This window comes from Bison bison, unplaced genomic scaffold (genome assembly GCF_000754665.1).
Source record: "Bison bison bison isolate TAMUID 2011002044 unplaced genomic scaffold, Bison_UMD1.0 scf7180017864453, whole genome shotgun sequence".
Classification (NCBI taxonomy): domain Eukaryota; kingdom Metazoa; phylum Chordata; class Mammalia; order Artiodactyla; family Bovidae; genus Bison; species Bison bison.
Window position 1 is genome coordinate 3,620,807 of NW_011495015.1, and position 16,824 is coordinate 3,637,630.

General features: G+C 46.2%; 1 protein-coding gene across 2 annotated transcripts in view; it reads left to right on the plus strand.

Annotated features, from left to right (window-relative positions):
- LAMA1 (laminin, alpha 1) overlaps positions 1-14,653 on the plus strand; it is a 126,232-nt gene extending 111,579 nt beyond the window's left edge. Inside the window, exons 52-63 of one of the 2 annotated variants that reach the window (XM_010859096.1) lie at positions 1,971-2,085; positions 2,311-2,481; positions 3,746-3,897; positions 4,846-5,031; positions 5,630-5,792; positions 6,680-6,792; positions 8,114-8,303; positions 8,844-9,002; positions 9,846-9,999; positions 11,515-11,648; positions 13,218-13,440; positions 14,292-14,653. In XM_010859096.1, the coding sequence (XP_010857398.1) occupies positions 1,971-2,085; positions 2,311-2,481; positions 3,746-3,897; positions 4,846-5,031; positions 5,630-5,792; positions 6,680-6,792; positions 8,114-8,303; positions 8,844-9,002; positions 9,846-9,999; positions 11,515-11,648; positions 13,218-13,440; positions 14,292-14,452 (1,921 nt within the window). In that variant the 3' untranslated portion in view covers positions 14,453-14,653. The remainder of the gene's footprint in view (positions 1-1,970; positions 2,086-2,310; positions 2,482-3,745; positions 3,898-4,845; positions 5,032-5,629; positions 5,793-6,679; positions 6,793-8,113; positions 8,304-8,843; positions 9,003-9,845; positions 10,000-11,514; positions 11,649-13,217; positions 13,441-14,291) is intronic. The other variant, XM_010859097.1, reaches the window with a different exon arrangement.
- The last annotated feature ends 2,171 nt before the right edge of the window (positions 14,654-16,824 follow it).

Consider the following 16,824-nt stretch of genomic DNA (forward strand, 5'->3'; position numbering starts at 1 on the left):
AGTATCTGGAGCCTGCGGTTCTGATATCAAGTGTCCATAGAGCTGCTTCCTTCTGAGGATCATGAGAAAGAATCTGTTCCATGCTGTCTCTGGGCTTCTGGTAGCTTCGGGCATTCCTCAGCTTGTAGGTGGCATTCTTCGTCTGTGTGGACACATTGTTTTCCCTCTGTGTCTCTCTGTGACCAAATTTCCCCTTTTTATAAGGACACCACTCATACTGGATTAGAACCTATCCTAATGACCTCATCCTAACTTGATTACAACCACAAAGACCTATTTCCAAGTATGGTTACATTCAGTACCTTATGAATACTACGTCAGAGTAGAACATTAGAAAGTCAAAATCTTTTTTGAGAGGAGGTAGAGAACACAACTGAGCCCATAGCACTCTGTTTTGATTAGTATGCCATATTTGTTGTTGTCATTTAGTCTCCAAGTTGTGTCCAACTCTTTGCAACCCCTTGGACTGCAGCATGCCAGGCCTTTCTGTCCTTCACTATCTCCTGGATTTTGCTCAGATTCATGTCCACTGAATCGGTGATGCTATTTAACCATCTCATCTTCTGCCACCCTCTTCTCCTGTTGCCCTCAATCTTTCCCAGCATCAGGGTCTTTTCCAGAGAGTCAGCTTTTCACATCAAATGGCCCAAGAATTGGAGCTTCAGCTTCAGCTTCAGCATCAGTCCTTCCAGTGAACATTCAGGATTTATTTCCAAGTATGCCATATACTTGAGAAGTAAAGAAAGCCTTTTGTAGTAAAATTTATGATGTTCTACTGCCTGTAGAACATCTAAAAATGGTAACTGTGCAATATTTGGAGACCTTACTTTCCATCACGCATCATTCTCCTGTCCAGACTTTCTACTAGAAAAATCTCTTTGGAGACCAAAAAAAAAAAAAGATCGTGCTTTCTACAGACTTATCTGGATTCCCCTTTTGTGTGATTAGAGTGAATAATGTATGTGAAAGCTGAAAGACCAGCATTAGCAAGTTGGATTAAAGATAGCAGAGGAGAGGTGCACTGATTCTGATTCTTGTTTAGCTTTGCGACTTTAATAATTCACATAAACTTTCTGTAGTTTGCTGTTCTCAGTTTTGTAATTTTGAACTGGGAACAAATTAAGTGAGATGTTTCTTTCACACCATTAAAAAAAAAAGAATGCATCCACAGCTGGCAGTCAAGGCAGCCGAGCTCCCAGAGACTGAACTGTAAACTAAGTGCCATAACTTCCTTACGACAATGCACTGCCTTTCTTATAACTGGCCCCTGTTTTGGTGAGTACGTCCAAATGATAATGACTGTAATAGTTTCCCTTAAAAATATTAAGCAGGGTTTGTCTAGGTAGCCACCTAGGTGGTTGTTGTTCAGTTGCTCAGTTCTGACTGACTCTTTATGACCCCATGACCTGCAGCCCTCCAGGCTTCCCTGTCCTTCATTATCTCTGGAGTTTGCTCAAACTCATGTCCATGGAGGCAGTGATGCCATCCAACCATCTCATCCTCTGTCGCCCCCTTCTCTTGCCCTCAATCTTTCCCAGCATCGGGGTCTTTTCCAGTGAGTCAGCTCTTGGCATCAGGTGGCCAAAGACAGGGAGCTTCAGCTTCAGCATCAGTCCTTCCAATGAATATTCAGGGTTGATTCCCTTTAGGATTGACTGGTTTGATCTTCTTGTGTCCAGTGGACTCTCAAGAGTCTTCTCCAGCATCACAGTTTGAAAGCATCAATTCTTTGGTGCTCGGCCTTCTTTGTGGCCATCTGGATAGTTGTGCTCACTAAATTTGATCCTTCTCTTTAGTCCTAAGGCGAGCACATGTTTGACCTGAATTCTCAACATCTCACAGTCAGTAACCTTTTTACAGGGAGACCATGACACCTGAAAGGAGATCTTCCTTGTTTTTATTTCTTCTTTCAAACCTGGAGTTATAAGATCCAAACTTTGTTGCTGCTGCTGTCCTGTCCTTCCCTACAGGAAAGGTGTCTCCAGCAAAAGCTACGTGGGCTGCATCAAAAACCTGGAAATATCCAGATCAACCTTTGATTTACTCAGAAATTCCTATGGCGTGAGGAAAGGCTGTATACTAGAGGTGGGGAGTGTTTTATGAATATTGAGACAAGTGTAATCATATTAGGACGAGTAAATCAAATGCCTGTTGATTTACTAACGTCATAAGGCAACAGGATCTAAACCAGGGGATTGAATAGAAAAGAGGGGGATGGGGTAAACAGCAGCAGCCTCTGGGTGATGGTTGGGTGGGGGAGGTTCCACACACGGTGGACCTGATGGGCTTTCTTCTCTCCTGTCTGACCAGCCTGTCCGAAGCGTCAGCTTCTTGAGAGGTGGCTATGTTGAATTGCCCCCCAAGTCTCTGTCACCAGACACGGAGCTGTTGGCAACATTTGCCACCAGGAGCAGCAGTGGCATCGTCCTGGCTGCCCTGAGCCAGAGCAGTGAGAAGCCAGGTGATCGGCAGGCACATGGGGTGAGTGACCCAGAGGCTGTCAAGCCAGGAGCTCAGGGAGGAAATGACTTCAGGAAACATTGGATGGAAGATGACTTAGTCCTAACGTGTATTCTAGCCCTGTGCCTGGTTGTTTATGGGGGCACATTTTTACTAAGGAAACGTGTTCATTACTGAATGTGTTTTCCTTCATGAATCAGTGGTGTCTTTGTGTTGCAAAGTCCATCTTCCTTGTCCAGCCACTGAGAAGAAAGACACTTAGTGTCTACCTCGGATCGTAATAAATTAGGTGATATTTACCCTTTCCTCTCCTCAGACTTTATATATTACGTAATTCGAAGAGACTCCGAGAATGCTAAGGTATTGTATTAATGAAAGAGAAGTCACAGAGCTACAGTTTAGAGTATGGCTCTCTACTGTGCAAGATATTTTATGGATACTGTGTGTGTGTGTGTGTCTGTGTGTTTATTCAGTGAAATTTTATTCAGCCATAAAATAGGAGGAAATCCTATGAATGAACACGTATGAACCTCGAGGACATTATGTTAAGTGAAATAAGTTAAATGGAGAAAGACAAGTACTGTATGATCTCACTTATATGGAGAAACTTAAAAAAAAAAAAACTCATAGAAACAGAACAGACTGGTGGTCAACCGAGTTTGTAAGGGCAGGAGGGAATTGGGTGGAGAGGGCCAAAAGGCGCAAACATGCAGCTGTAAGAAGATCAGGGGGCGATGTACAGCGCGGTGACTATAGTCACCACACCATATTGCATTTGAAAGTTGCTAAGAGAGTGGATCTTAAAAGCTGTCCCCATAAGAAAAGATTTTGCAACTATATGAGGTGATCGATGTTAACTAAGCTTGTTGTGGTGATCATTTTGTGATATGTTCAAATATCCAATGGTTGTGTTGTATACCTAAGGCTAATACAGCGGTATATGTCAATCATGTCTCAGTAAACCTGGGGAAAGAGAGAAATAGATCAGTGACTTACGACACGACTATTTGGTAGCACATAACGTAGCAATAAGGAAGTGTGAAGACTGTGTAGAAATGGAAATCTTTGATGTGGTTAGTGATAACAGCCTAATGCAGAAAGTAAATTAAGTGAGCAGAGATTAGAAAGTAGCATATGAAGTAGAAAGCAGTTGTGTCACATGGTGGTGTTTTTAAGGAGCTGCTTCCTTGGCACTAATACAGCCACATGGGCTTCATCAGATGATAATTCTTTAAATCCTATAGTAATGTCTTTTCTATGGGAATTATCTGTGTCTCCTTCCTAGCCCTTCTGGTCCATCATGCTAATTGAAGGCCACGTTGAAGTGCATGTTAACCCTGGGGACGGAACCAGCCTGAGAAGAGCTCTCCTGCACGCTCCCACGGGCACCTACGGTGACGGTCAAGAGCATTCCATCTCCATGATAAGGAGCGGAAGGTATCTGCCTGACCTTACAAAGCTCCCCAGTAGGATGCCTGTATGGGGCTCTTTGCAGTGAAATGATAGGGATAATTAGTATGATGTCATTAGCATTCAGTTTTTACAGTTCCAAAATAATTCTAGGAGCTTGCTGGAAGACCTCCTTGGAAATCAATTTCATTTGCTTTATAATAAGACATTTGCAGATTTTTCATAATTGAACAACCTTAACCCCGCCCTTTTGTGGGGCCCAGGATAAATTGTCTTTAGTTGGAAAAATTCTGTGTCAAATACCATTCATTACAGTGTTAATGAATTCTCATAGTGAGTGGGAAAATGGTAAATAACTGTAGTGTGCTCAGTTGTGTCTAACCCTTTGCGACTGAACCCACAGTCTGTAGCCTGCGAGGCTCCTCTGTCCCTGGGACTTTCCAAGCAAGAATATTGGAGTGGGTTGCCATTTCCTCCTTCAGGGGATCTCCCTGACCCAGGGCTTGAACCTGCCTCTCCTGTATGCCAGGCGGATTTTTTACCGCTGAGCCACCCAGGAAGCAAATTTTAATAGTGAGTGGTATAATAGTAAATAGCAACAATGCAAACAGTAAAATGTAAATAGTAGTAAGTAGTGTTAGAGTAACATTTCTGTATTAATCTCTCTCAAAAACTATGGACCAAATGTTTTAAAAACACACTGGACATTTTGTCACAGATAAAGAAGTAGAGGATACACTCCAAAAAGCACTCGAACTGAATAATGTTTAATCACCATTACATTCATTTTGGGAAAATGTTCAGCTGTCTCTTTTCATGTTCAAGAGTTGCCTTTTTTTTATTCACACATGTTAAATTTCATGTTAAAAAATTTCTTTCAGGGAAAACTTTTATTAGTAAGAACTTGCTGGAATAAAATGGACAGTGATGTTTCATTGTATTTAAAAACCTTTATATTCTCCTTTGACTCTTTAGAGTTGTTACTGTTCAAGTGGATGAGACAACTCCTGTGGAAATGAAGTTGGGCCCGTCAGCAGAAAGCAGGACTATAAATGTGTCCAGCCTGTACGTCGGGGGCATTCCAGAGGGTGAGGGGACACCCATGCTCAAGATGAGAAGCTCGTTCCACGGCTGTATCCGAAACCTGGTCTTTAACATGGAGTAAGTATGACTGCACTCTCAGCCTGACTGTGCCCGTCCCGATCTTTCAGTGCCCAGTACCGACACTAATCTACAGTCTAATTTTGCCATTGGAGCTGGCCTCAAATTCTGCAGGTTCCCACATGATAAGTGGATCCCGTGTTTTATCATGAAAGTCCCCCCAGATGGCCTTTATTGAACTAGAATGGTGGACAGTCTGTCATCATGCGTGAGAAAGAAGACAGCTGCTAGACATGAGTTCCACAGGTGGTGCTGTGGTAAAGAACCTTCCTGCCAGTGCAGGAGACTTAAGAGAGTGGGTGCTATCCCTGGGTCAGGAAGGTCCCCTAAGGGAGGGCATAGCCACCCACTCCAATATCCTTGCCTGGAGAATTCTATGGACTACAATCCATGGGGTCACAGAGTCGGACACGACTGAATAGACTGAGCATGCATATGGGTTTCCAGTCATTGTGGGAGATGGTCGATTCGGTTACTTTTAAGAGTATAGTATTCGTATTTTTTAATGGATTTTAAGTGTTCAGTAATCCTGTGGCCTTGGTGCGTGTGTTGGCTTGTATTATCACCACTGATTCTGAAACGCTTTGTTTGTATCTAGACTTCTGGATTTCACGAGTGCCGCTGACTATGAACATGCAGACCTGGACTCCTGCTCACTCTCAGGGAGGCCGAAACTAGCCGTCTACCGCGAGGACGGAGAGCGCCCGCCAGAGCCCCAGCCTCTACCAAGTCCAGTGAGAAGGCCCTTCTTTAATTATGCAGTTCAGTATTAGTCGTGTCTGACTCTTTGTGACCCCCATGGACTGTAGCCTGCCAGGCTCCTCTCTCCATGGGATTCTCCAGGCAAGAATACTGGAGTGGGTGGGTTGCAGTTCCTTTCTCCGAGGGATCTTACCTACCCAGGTATCGAACTTGTGTCTCCTGAATTGCAGGCAGACTCTACCATCTGAGCCACCAGGGAAGCCCTTGTTAGCTTTCACTTTTCTGTTTGATGATTTCTCTGCTTCCTTGGTTGAGAGCTCATGCTGTGATGATGCACATGGCTCAGTTGTGTAGAGCAAGGCCCATCTCTGAGTTCAGGGTGGTGGTATTGGTAGCCTCCATCCACTGACCTGGGAAACTGAGTCTACGGCCTTACTCGGCCTGGACCCAGGGCACCTGCCCTCCAGCCCGGCTCCTCCTGGCTACACCTCGCTCCTGTCAAGGAGGAACCACCTTGGCCTGTCCCCTGTGGGCACGTACAGTCCCCTGCTGCCCATGTGCCAGCTGTTCCTGCAGCTGCCTTCCCCAGAGCAGGTTTTTTTTTTTTTTTGAGGGGGAGTGGTTGCAGGCACAAGCAAGGCCTTTGCCCCTTGGACCTGATGAAAATTCATGGGAATATGGTGAACTTGAGTGGGACTGAGGTAAAAAACAGAGGCTCTAGTTGCCTTCTCAGAGAGACAGAGGGGTGTGGAACAAATAGCCAAGAAGGTAAAGGCGGTGCTGGTGTGTTTGTGTTGCTGGTGTGTTTGTGTTGCTGGTGCTCTGACACCCTTGCTTCTGAGATGTTTCCTTCATGGAAGGACATGTTTGTGTTGCAGGATGTGGGGAAGGGCGGGGGTGGTGGGCCTGGCCTTGCATGGCTGTGAGCCATATGCATCTCTTACAGGAACTGTGTGCCACGGAAAGGGCCCCAGAATACATCCCCAATGCCCACCAGTTTGGCCTCGCAGAAGGCAGCCACTTGGTGCTGCCCTTTAACCAGCTGGCTGTCCGAAAGAGGTAGGTGATGCTCTAATGTCCTCACGAGATGTCTCATTGCTAGAAGAATCCAGGGCATATTCTTCAGCAGTGAGTCTTTTCCGGAAGAAGCTTCTCGTGTTTCATGAGAAGTGAACACTTTGGTGTGTTCAGCTTGCCACCACGTGGTGGCAGTGAGAGGCAAATAGGAACGCAACTCCTATGCGGCTCAGATGCGCCAGCGTGGCTCGGCCGGGTTCCGTGGTTTGTCTGGACGCCATCTTGATGATGGTGGGTAGCTGCCTCTCTGGCGGTGTAGAGGAGAGCCCTGGCTACCTAAACCCCTCTTCCTTCTGGAATCCCAAGTCCCCTGAAGCTGTCTTCTGGACGCTGAACCCCGTTCTACAAGAAGCATTCACTAATCTGCAGAAAAGCCCCCCCCCAGCTCTATCATCATGACCCCAAATTCCTGGAGCCACACGCACGCCAGCCTGCACGTTCCCTCTGCCCTTCACACCTGGCTGTCCCAGGCAGCCTTCTCCAGCTGGGGAAGCCAGCTCACATCCCAGAGAGCTCGTGGCCAAGGGTCCTCAGGACCTGCACGCCTCCCTGTCCTCCTGTGGGTCTCAGCCCCGCAGTCCACACCCTCGGCTCTGCAGTGCTCTACCCCTCTGTCGCTGCCATCTGGGGTCACTGCCCCTTGTCTCCTGCCTTCAGTCCCCATGAGCTTGGCAGCTGCCCAGCCCCTGATCTTTGAGGTCCTCTGGCTCCGATCTGTCAAAGGTCTTTCCCTCGTTCCTCCCTGGCTGCCTTCTCCCCGTGGTCACACTGCTGAGCACTTCCTAAGTACCCACCCCACCTGCACAATCTCGCTTTAAGCATCCTCCTAACCACCTCTCTCTCCTCCTTACTTCTCTCTCCAGCAGCTGCTCACCCCCATCAAGACCTCTGAGCCCTCTGGCTTTCTCACCATCATCACCATTTTTTGCCACAGCTCATTAGCCCCCTTCCCCACTGGCCTCCACGTGACTCAGTTTTAACTCTGTGGTATATTTCTGGTGTTAGTTTTGGGGAGAAAGGGACCCTCCTTTGTTCACTGCTTGATCCTCTGCTCCTAGGAAGATTCCTGGCAGATGGAGGTAGGCAGTTACCACGAGTGAATGAATGGATAGATCAATGAAGGGATGGATAACCTGAGATGTTCAAAACAGATGTTGAAACACTTACCGGGGTCTTTGAATTTAAAGAGTGACTTTAATTGAAATTAATTTAATTGAAGAAATTTAATTGAAATTAAAGAGTGAATTTAAACAATTAAAGAGTGAGAGCATGCTCCTTCCTGAGAGCCCTCGCCTCCCTCCAGGCTCTCAGTTCAGCTGCGCATCCGCACGTTCGCCTCCAGCGGCCTGGTGTTCTACATGGCTCACCAGAACCAGGTGGACCATGCCGCGCTCCAGCTGCACGCGGGCCACCTGCACTTCACCTTCGACCTTGGGAAGGGCAGGACCAAGGTCTCACACCCTGCGCTGCTCAGCGACGGCCAGTGGCACACGGTAGGCTCTCGGGAAGGTGGGGTCACTCGTGCCAAGCTCTGTTCCACGGCCCCTCGTGTGCACTCCGTTTCACAGTAGTGGGATCAACCCCTTTGATTTCCAGCTTGCTCTGTGTCTGATGTCTGCCCCATAGAATGTAGGCTCCTGAGGGGCACAACCTTTTCTGCTTCCTGAAATACCCTCAAGGGGTCACTCAGTGCCTGAAACTTAGTAGGCACTCAGCAAACATTGGTAGAATGAACAAAATGTTCACTCACCAGGTATGTTCTTGGTTTGATGAGAAGTCAACCAAGCCCACGGGTGGTGTGAATGGGCCCAACCTGATGTCCTGGCCTCCGTGTTGCTGTGACGGGGACTCTCCAGCAGGTCCTGTGCTAACCTGCTCCAGGCTCAGCCTCCTCTCAACCCCGGAGGTGCGAACACCTGAGCCGTCCTTGAGGGTTCCATTCGGGTTATTACTCCAGCAGTGAACAGATGCTGCAAACAGCTGTTGTTTTCTCAGATTCCTTAGAAATGATTCATGTCTTCGGATCTCTCTAGGTCAAGACAGAGTACTTTAAAAGGAGGGGCTTCATGACGGTTGACGGCCAGGAATCGCCCGTGGTGACCACGGTGGGAGATGCCACCACGCTAGACGTGGAAGGAAAGCTGTACCTCGGAGGCCTCCCCTCCGAGTACAGGGCCAGGAACACTGGAAACGTAAGCAGCGTTTTCTCCGTAGGCCCATTTGTACCTTTATTGTGGTTGTTGTTTGTCTTGTGGAGGAATGTATTTATGTTTAAATTACCGTGTTTGGGCCTGGAGCTTGCCCACAAAATGGAAACATTTGGAACCACATCCCTCGACTGTGTGTTGGGGCTTCTCCTTGAAGCCCAGCCTGCCTTCCTGTTAGTGAACAAACAACTCCCTTCCCACAGGCGTTTAGCCCCGTGCAACTCAGGAAAAGTCCAGCAAATTTGTATTTGCAGGTTAGAACACGCCACGGTCTTTTCTTTTTTCCTGATTTTTCATTTATCATTTTTGACCGTGCTGGGTCTTTGTTGCTGCGCCTGGGCTTTTCTCTAGTTGCAGCAAGAGGGGGCCGCTCTCTGGTTGTGGAGCACGGGCTTCATTGCAGTGGCTTCTCCTGTTGCGGAGCACAGGCTCTAGGGCTCACGGGCTTCAGCAGTTGCAGCTCCCCGGTTCTAGAGCACTGGCTCAATAGTTGTGTGACACACGGGCTTAGCTGCTCCATGGCATGTGGGATCTTCCCAACCGAGGATCCAACCTGTGTCTCCTTCACTGGCCCGTGGATTCTCTACCCCTGAACCCCCAGGGAAACCCCACTCCACAGTCTTGATTTCCACAATATTTACTCAGTAGAAAACCCTTTTTACTCTATTATAGTAGCTTTAAGTTAGACCTTCACGTGAAGTATGGTGGCCACTGGATTTTTAAAACCAAAAGATAGTCTTTTACTGTGTGGTGTTGAAGAGTGGGAACAGTGTGTGCTTGTCCTTCTCATGTCCTCACCATCACCTACTCCTGTATCATTTCACTTAGATCACCCACAGCGTCCCTGCCTGCCTCGGGGAGGTGACAGTGAACAGCCAGCAGCTGCACATGGACATCCCCATGTCTGCGTTTGCAGTGACCAGGTGCTATGCCGTGGCCCAGGAAGGAACTTTCTTTGAAGGCAGTGGATATGCAGCCCTCGGTATGTACGATCAACTGTCTCACAGGCAATCTCTGGGATGCGCTGTAATCTAAGATGATGAGGATCCAGGAATCATCCGATAGGACAGGACCCGCTGTACAAGCTGCAGTGAGACCACAAATTCTGGATTCTCAGCATCTTGTGTAAAAACCTGCTCACCTGTCGTGGTACCCAGATGGCCTCCTCTCGTCAGGAGAGGTGACCCTCCAGACGGCAACATGTGGTCCTGGTGTCATCTGTACTGGCCCCAGATTTACATAAGGCAAAAGCTGTCACTGTTCAGGTTAATAAAGACCTTTGAATTCCAAACCAGCACCATAAAGTGTCTGGACCAGCCAGCCAAGTGAGACTCAGTTTTGATGAAGAAATTAACTCTGTTTAGACTGTTGAAATATTCATGAGTAGTAAGTAGAGGAATTTAAATCTCTAAAATGCTTTAGGATGGAAATTCCTCAAGGCTTAGAAGTAGCCCTTGTTAAATATCTTACATGCTCTCCCACTTCAGATGCTTAATTGGCTGGCTAAACCTGGTGATTCAGTGGTAAAGAATCCGCCTGCCAAGCAGGAGATGTGGGTTTGATCTCTGGGTCGGGAAGATCCCCTGGGGGAGGGCATGGCAACCCATTCCAGTATTCTTGCCTGGAGAATCCCACGGACAGAGGAGCCTGGCAGGCTACAGTCCATGAAATCGAAAAGAATCTGACACGACTTAGGGACTAAACAACAGCAGCTTGCCGGCTAACTTTCTGTTTGCACTCAAACTGTGCTCCCCTGGCTCCTGTTCTATTTCCTATCACAGGGAACTAATTTCTGGGCTCCTTTGCCTGGGGCTTCCAGGGAGGCTCTGGTGGAAGGTGGAGGTTGGGAGGGAGGAGAGGAAAAGCCAGCAGGCTTCTCTCTTGCACTCTGTGCTTCTAGTAACACCACCATCTCCCACTTTTCCTTCAGCCCTGGGCCCCATAGGTAACAACTGCCTGCTATTGCTAATATCCCCTAACTTAGCCCAGCTTCTTTATCACCTGAATGAAAAATTCATTCAATTAAAACCCCACTTAAAAAAAAAAAAAAGCATAGTGTGGAGTCTAACACACTTAACACACTCAGCAAACAATGCCACACTGGTTAGTGGATACTGGGAAAGTAAAGTGCTCTATTTTTTGGATGGATGATGAGCCAATTACATGGATCAGTTCCCTTCTGATTTTACCTACGTGGCTCTGGATAAAAGCATGTGCCTATGTCAGCTCTAGTCAGGTTTAGCCCAGCTGGTAGTGTGTTTTCTTTAAAAGCATCACTTCATCCTACGGAGGTGCAAGCCGAGGCTCAGCGGTGGAAGAGACCTCCTGGTGGAGGTAGAGGTGGAACTGGATCCAGAGAAGGAGCTGGAGCTGGGTCTCCTGACCCGCATCAGGAGCCCGACAGCACAGCCAGCCAGCCAGCCCCTGGCCTCTCTGAGCCTGCGCCTTCATGCATCAGGCAGGCCCCATCACTGAGTGTCTTCCTTGTGTGTTTCAGTCAGAGAAGGCTACAGAGTGCGATCCGACGTGAACATCACGCTGGAGTTCCGTACCTCATCGGAGAACGGTGTCCTCCTGGGGATCAGCAGCGCCAAAGTGGATGCCATTGGACTGGAGATTGTAGATGGAAAGGTGAACACTTAATCTGGATGCCCTTCCCCCTCCCTGCCCCCGCACATCTCATCCCAGTGTCAGAGAGAGCAGTTGAGAAACAGTAGAAATATCTAGATCCAAATTTCTAATTATTCACTTTCATGGAATGGAGAAAAGATTCATTTAATATTTAAAAATAGATAATCCTAAAAAAGGACTTCCCCAGTGACTCAGTGGTCAAGAATCTGCCTGCAATGCAGGAGACACAGGTTCAATCCCTGAGTCAGGAAGATTTTCTGGAGTAGGAAACAGCAACCCACTCCACTGTTCTTGCCTGGGAAATCCCATGGACAGAAGAGCCTGGTGGGCTACAGTCCAGGGGATCACTAAGAGTCAGACACGACTGAAGTGACTAAGCAACAATAGCAAAGCTTCACATACAGCACAAGAAGTTGACAATAGGATACTTAGTGTTTCCCTCCCTCCTTCTGCAGGTCTCAGATTGTTTGTGCTACCACCTGGGGTAGTAGAGCATCCATGGTTTTTCAGGAGGGAGTTAGTAAATGTTCCTTCACAGGTGCTATTGCAACAGCTGTGAACCAACTTTCTTAGTAGACCCATGGGCTCCTGTCATGCTGAAAATATGACACTGATTTGAGGATGCATCAAAGATTGTGGCTCAGGCTTGCTCCCATGGAGGTGGCCGTTTTCCCTTCTGAAGCCTTGGGAATAGGCTAGCATCAGAATCCTTAGGACACTGTCTTACAAAACCACTGTTTGTTTTTCATAGGTTCAGTTCAGTTGCTCAGTCATATCTGACTCTTTGCAACCCCATGGACTGCAGCACACCAGGCCTCCCTGTCCATCACCAACTCCCAGAATTTACTCAAACTCGTGTCCATTGAGCCGGTGATGCCATCCAACCATCTCATCCTCTGTCGTCCCCTTCTCCTCCCACCTTCAGTCTTTCCCAGTTTCAGGGTCTTTTCAAATGAGTCAGTTCTTCACATCAGGTGGCCAGAGTATTGGAATTTCAGCTTCAACATCAGTCCTTCCAATGAATATTCAGGACTGATTTCCTTTAGGATGGACTGGTTGGATCTCCTTGCAGTCCAAGGGACTCTCAAGAGTTTTCTCCAACACCACAGTTCAAAAGCATCAATTCTTTGGCGCTCAGTTTTCTTTATAGTCCAACTCTCACATCCATACATGACCACTGGAAAAACCATAGTCTTGACTAGATGGACCTTTATTGGCAAAGCAATGTCTCTGCTTTTTAATATGCTGTCTAGGTTGGTCATAACTTTCCTTCCAAGGAGTAAGTGTCTTTTAATTTCATGGCTGCAATCACCATCTGCAGTGATTTTGGAGCCCCCAAAAATAAAGTCTGCCACTGTTTCCCCACCTATTTGCCATGAAGTGAGGGGAATAGATGCCATAATCTTTGTTTTCTGAATGTTGAACTTTAAGCCAACATTTTCATAGGTAGCCCTCCCTTTTAGCAGAATGCTCTGATTTTATGCACTCTAAGAACATCGTGTGAATGGACTGTGTTCCTTGAATAAGGAAGACTTCACCAAGGTATCGGCTTGTGTCTCGTTTGTTTAGCTCTTGTTTCACGTTAACAATGGTGCTGGGAGGATAACGGCCACGTACGAGCCCAAAGCTCCCAGTAGGCTCTGCGATGGGAGATGGCACACCCTTCAGGCAAACAAGAGCAAGCATCGCGTGGTTCTGACTGTCGACGGGAACGTGGTTCGAGCGGAAAGTCCGCACACCCAGTCCACCTCTGCTGATACCAACGACCCCATTTATGTTGGCGGCTATCCTGGTGCGTGTGATGTCTACTCTGCTCACTTTTCGAGGGGCACTGCCTCTGGGGGAAGTCTTATCCAGGGGGATAAAGAATAGGGGTGAAGAAAGATACATGGTTTGGGTAACAAATCCTTTACCATTTTAGCTCTATTCCAAATGCCTAGGAATTCTTGGAAAAATCAGAATAATCTACATATATAAGTTGATCGGGGCTTCCCAGTTGGCACTAGTGGTTAAAAAACAAAACAAACAAAAAAACCTACCTGCTGATGCAGGAGATATAAGAGACACGGGTTCAATCCCTGGGTTGGGAAATCCCTTGGAGAAGGAAATGGCAGCCCACTCCAGTATTCTTGCCTGGAGAATCCCATGGACAGAGGAGCCTGGTGGGCTACAGTCCATGGGGTCTCACAGAGTCAGACACGACTGAAGCCACTTCGTATTCATGCACGCAGAAGTTGATCATCAGGTAAGACTGAGAACATCGGGTATGGTGTATGGTAAGCTGGGTGACCTTACTGACAGAAATCTTAAATGATGCCCAGAAGTGGGAATCAATTTATGGGTTGGTAATCATTTTAGAGGACAAGCATGTGTCTTACCCTCTCACATCACTTTGCAGATTCTCCAAGTAATTAATACAAATGTTAATAAGATAAAAATCCCTTTTATGACAAGTCACAACTATGCCTTAAAATTATTGCTTATTAATAGTTTTCTATAAATTATGCTATCACTGAAGCCACGTATGTGGAAAAATATTCTTCTAATCTTGATGCAGAAACCATAAGCATTTAGTTTTGTTTCTACTGCTCTTCTCACATCATTTAACACAACAAGATTTATTTTCTCTTCTTTCCTAAACAGCTGATGTGAAGCAGAACTGCCTGAGCAGCCGGACCTCCTTCCGGGGCTGTGTGCGGAGGCTCACTCTGACTAAGGGCCCGCAAGTGCAGTCCTTCGACTTCAGCACAGCTTTCGACCTGCAAGGAGTTTTCCCTCATTCCTGTCCTGGGACTGAGTCCTGAACTTTGGGGAATCCCTCGGTTGGGAACCATCATTTATATTTTGAGGACTATTTTATATTTTGTGAACTAAAATCTTTACAGTTCAGATTTCATTTCCAACTCAGGTTCAGTATTTCCAGAGAGAACGTTTTTGTTTATGTTTAACTAAAACCATGTGTACAACAAATACCTCTATTAAATAGTTTAAAATGTAAATTGAAATCACTGGCTCTTTTAAGTTTTTTTAATGAAACTTTTGAAATGTTCTGTTGATCGCCTGATAACACTTCATGTTTTGCACTTTAAACTTTTAAAAAATATCATTATAGACTATCATAGATTAGAGTGGTGTATGAATACTTTCATGGGCTTTCCCTGTGGCTCAGTGGTAAAGAACCCACCTGCCAATGCAGGAAAAGAGTTCGATCTCTGGGTCGGGAAGATCTCCTGGAGAAGGGAATGGCAACCTACTCCACTATTCTTGCCTGGGCAATCCCAGGGACAGAGGAGCCCGGCTGGCTACAGTCGATGGGGTTGAAAAAAGAGTCGGACATGACTTAGCAACTAAACAACAGCAACACGAATACTTTGATTTCTTTATCAAGAATTTAAGCTCCAATTTCTACAATGAACAGGTAACACTATTGGTTCTATTCCAGCAGAGGGCGCCAACTGTTTGCCACATAAGCACATTAAATAGACTTCAGCAAGTCAAAAAGCAAAGGGAACACAGGAAGACAGAGCCTGGTCTAGACAAAGCTTTGTTCTGAGAGGACCTAACCTAACAGAGCATTTTGCAAGATTAAAAAAAGAAGTGGCATCATAACTAGATAGCTAGCCCTTACTATTTTCACCATTTTTAAGTGTACAGTTCTCTGCATGAGGTACCTTCACACTGTTGTACAACCATCACCACCATCCAGTTCCAAGACTCACTCCGTCTTGCAAAACAAGCTCTGTACCTATTAAATACTAATTCCCAGCTGCCCTCTCTCCCCAGCTCCTGGCATCCACCATTTTTCTTCCTGTGTGCATGGGTCTGGCGACTTGAGTCACCGGAATCATTCAGCATCAGTCAGTTTGTGACTGACTTATTTTTCATGGCATAAGGTCCTGTAGGATCATCCATGATGGAGTATGTGTTAGTGTCCTTCCTTTCTTAAGGCTGAGTAATATTCCATCATGTGTATATACCATATTTTTAAATTTATTTTTTATTGAAGGATAATTGCTTTACAGAACTTCTTTGTTTTCTGTCAAACCTCAACATGAATCAGCCATAGGTATACATAAATCCCCTCCCTTTTCAATCTCCCTCCCATCTTCCTCCCCACCCCACCCCTCTTGGTTGATACAGAGACCCTGTTTGAGTTTCCTGAGCCATACAGCAAATTCTCATTGGCTATCTATTTTACATATGGTAATGTAAGTTTCCATGTTACTCTCTCCATGCATTTCACCCTCTCCTCCCCTCTCCCCGTGTCCACAAGTCTATTCTCTATGTCTCTTTCTCCATTGCTGCCCTGAAAATAAATTATTCAGAACCATTTTTCTAGATTCCATATATGTGCATTGGAATATGATATTTATCTTTCTCTTTCTGACTCACTTCACTCTGTATAATAGGTTCTAGGTTCATCCACCTCATTAGAACTGACTCAAATGCATTCCTTTCTATGGCTGAGTAATATTCCATTGTGTATACGTACCACAACTTCTTTATCCATTCACCTGTCAATGGGCGTCTAGATTGCTTCCATGTTCTAGCTATTGTAAATAGCGCTGAAATGAACAATGGGATCGATGTGTCTTTCTCAACCCTGTTGTCTTCAGGGTATATGCCTAAGTGAATAAAAGACAGTAAAGTCACTCAGTCATGTCTGACTCTTTGCGACCCCATGGACTGTAGCCTACCAGGTTCCTCCATCCATGGGATTTTCCAGGCAGTAGTACTGGAGTGGGTTGCCATTTCCTTCTCCAGGGGATCTTCCCAACCCAGGGATCGAACCCAGGTCCCACGCATTGTAGATAAATGCTTTACCGTCTAAGCCACCAGGGTATATGCCTAGGAGTGGGATTGATTGCTGGGTCATATGGTGATTTTATTCTTAGTTTTTTAAGGACTCTCCGTACCATCTTCCATAGTGGCTGTATCAATTTACATTCCTACCAACAATGCAAGAGCATTCCCTTTTCTCCACACTCTCTTCAGCATTTATTGTTTGTTGACTTACATGCCATATTTTTGTTTATTCATTTATCCATCAATGGGCATGGGGTTCTTGCTACCTTTTGGCTATTGTGAATAATGCTGCTGCGAATATGAGCATATAAATAGTTCTTTGAGTCCCTACTTTCACCATTTTAGGGTGAAGACCCAGAAGTGGAATTAC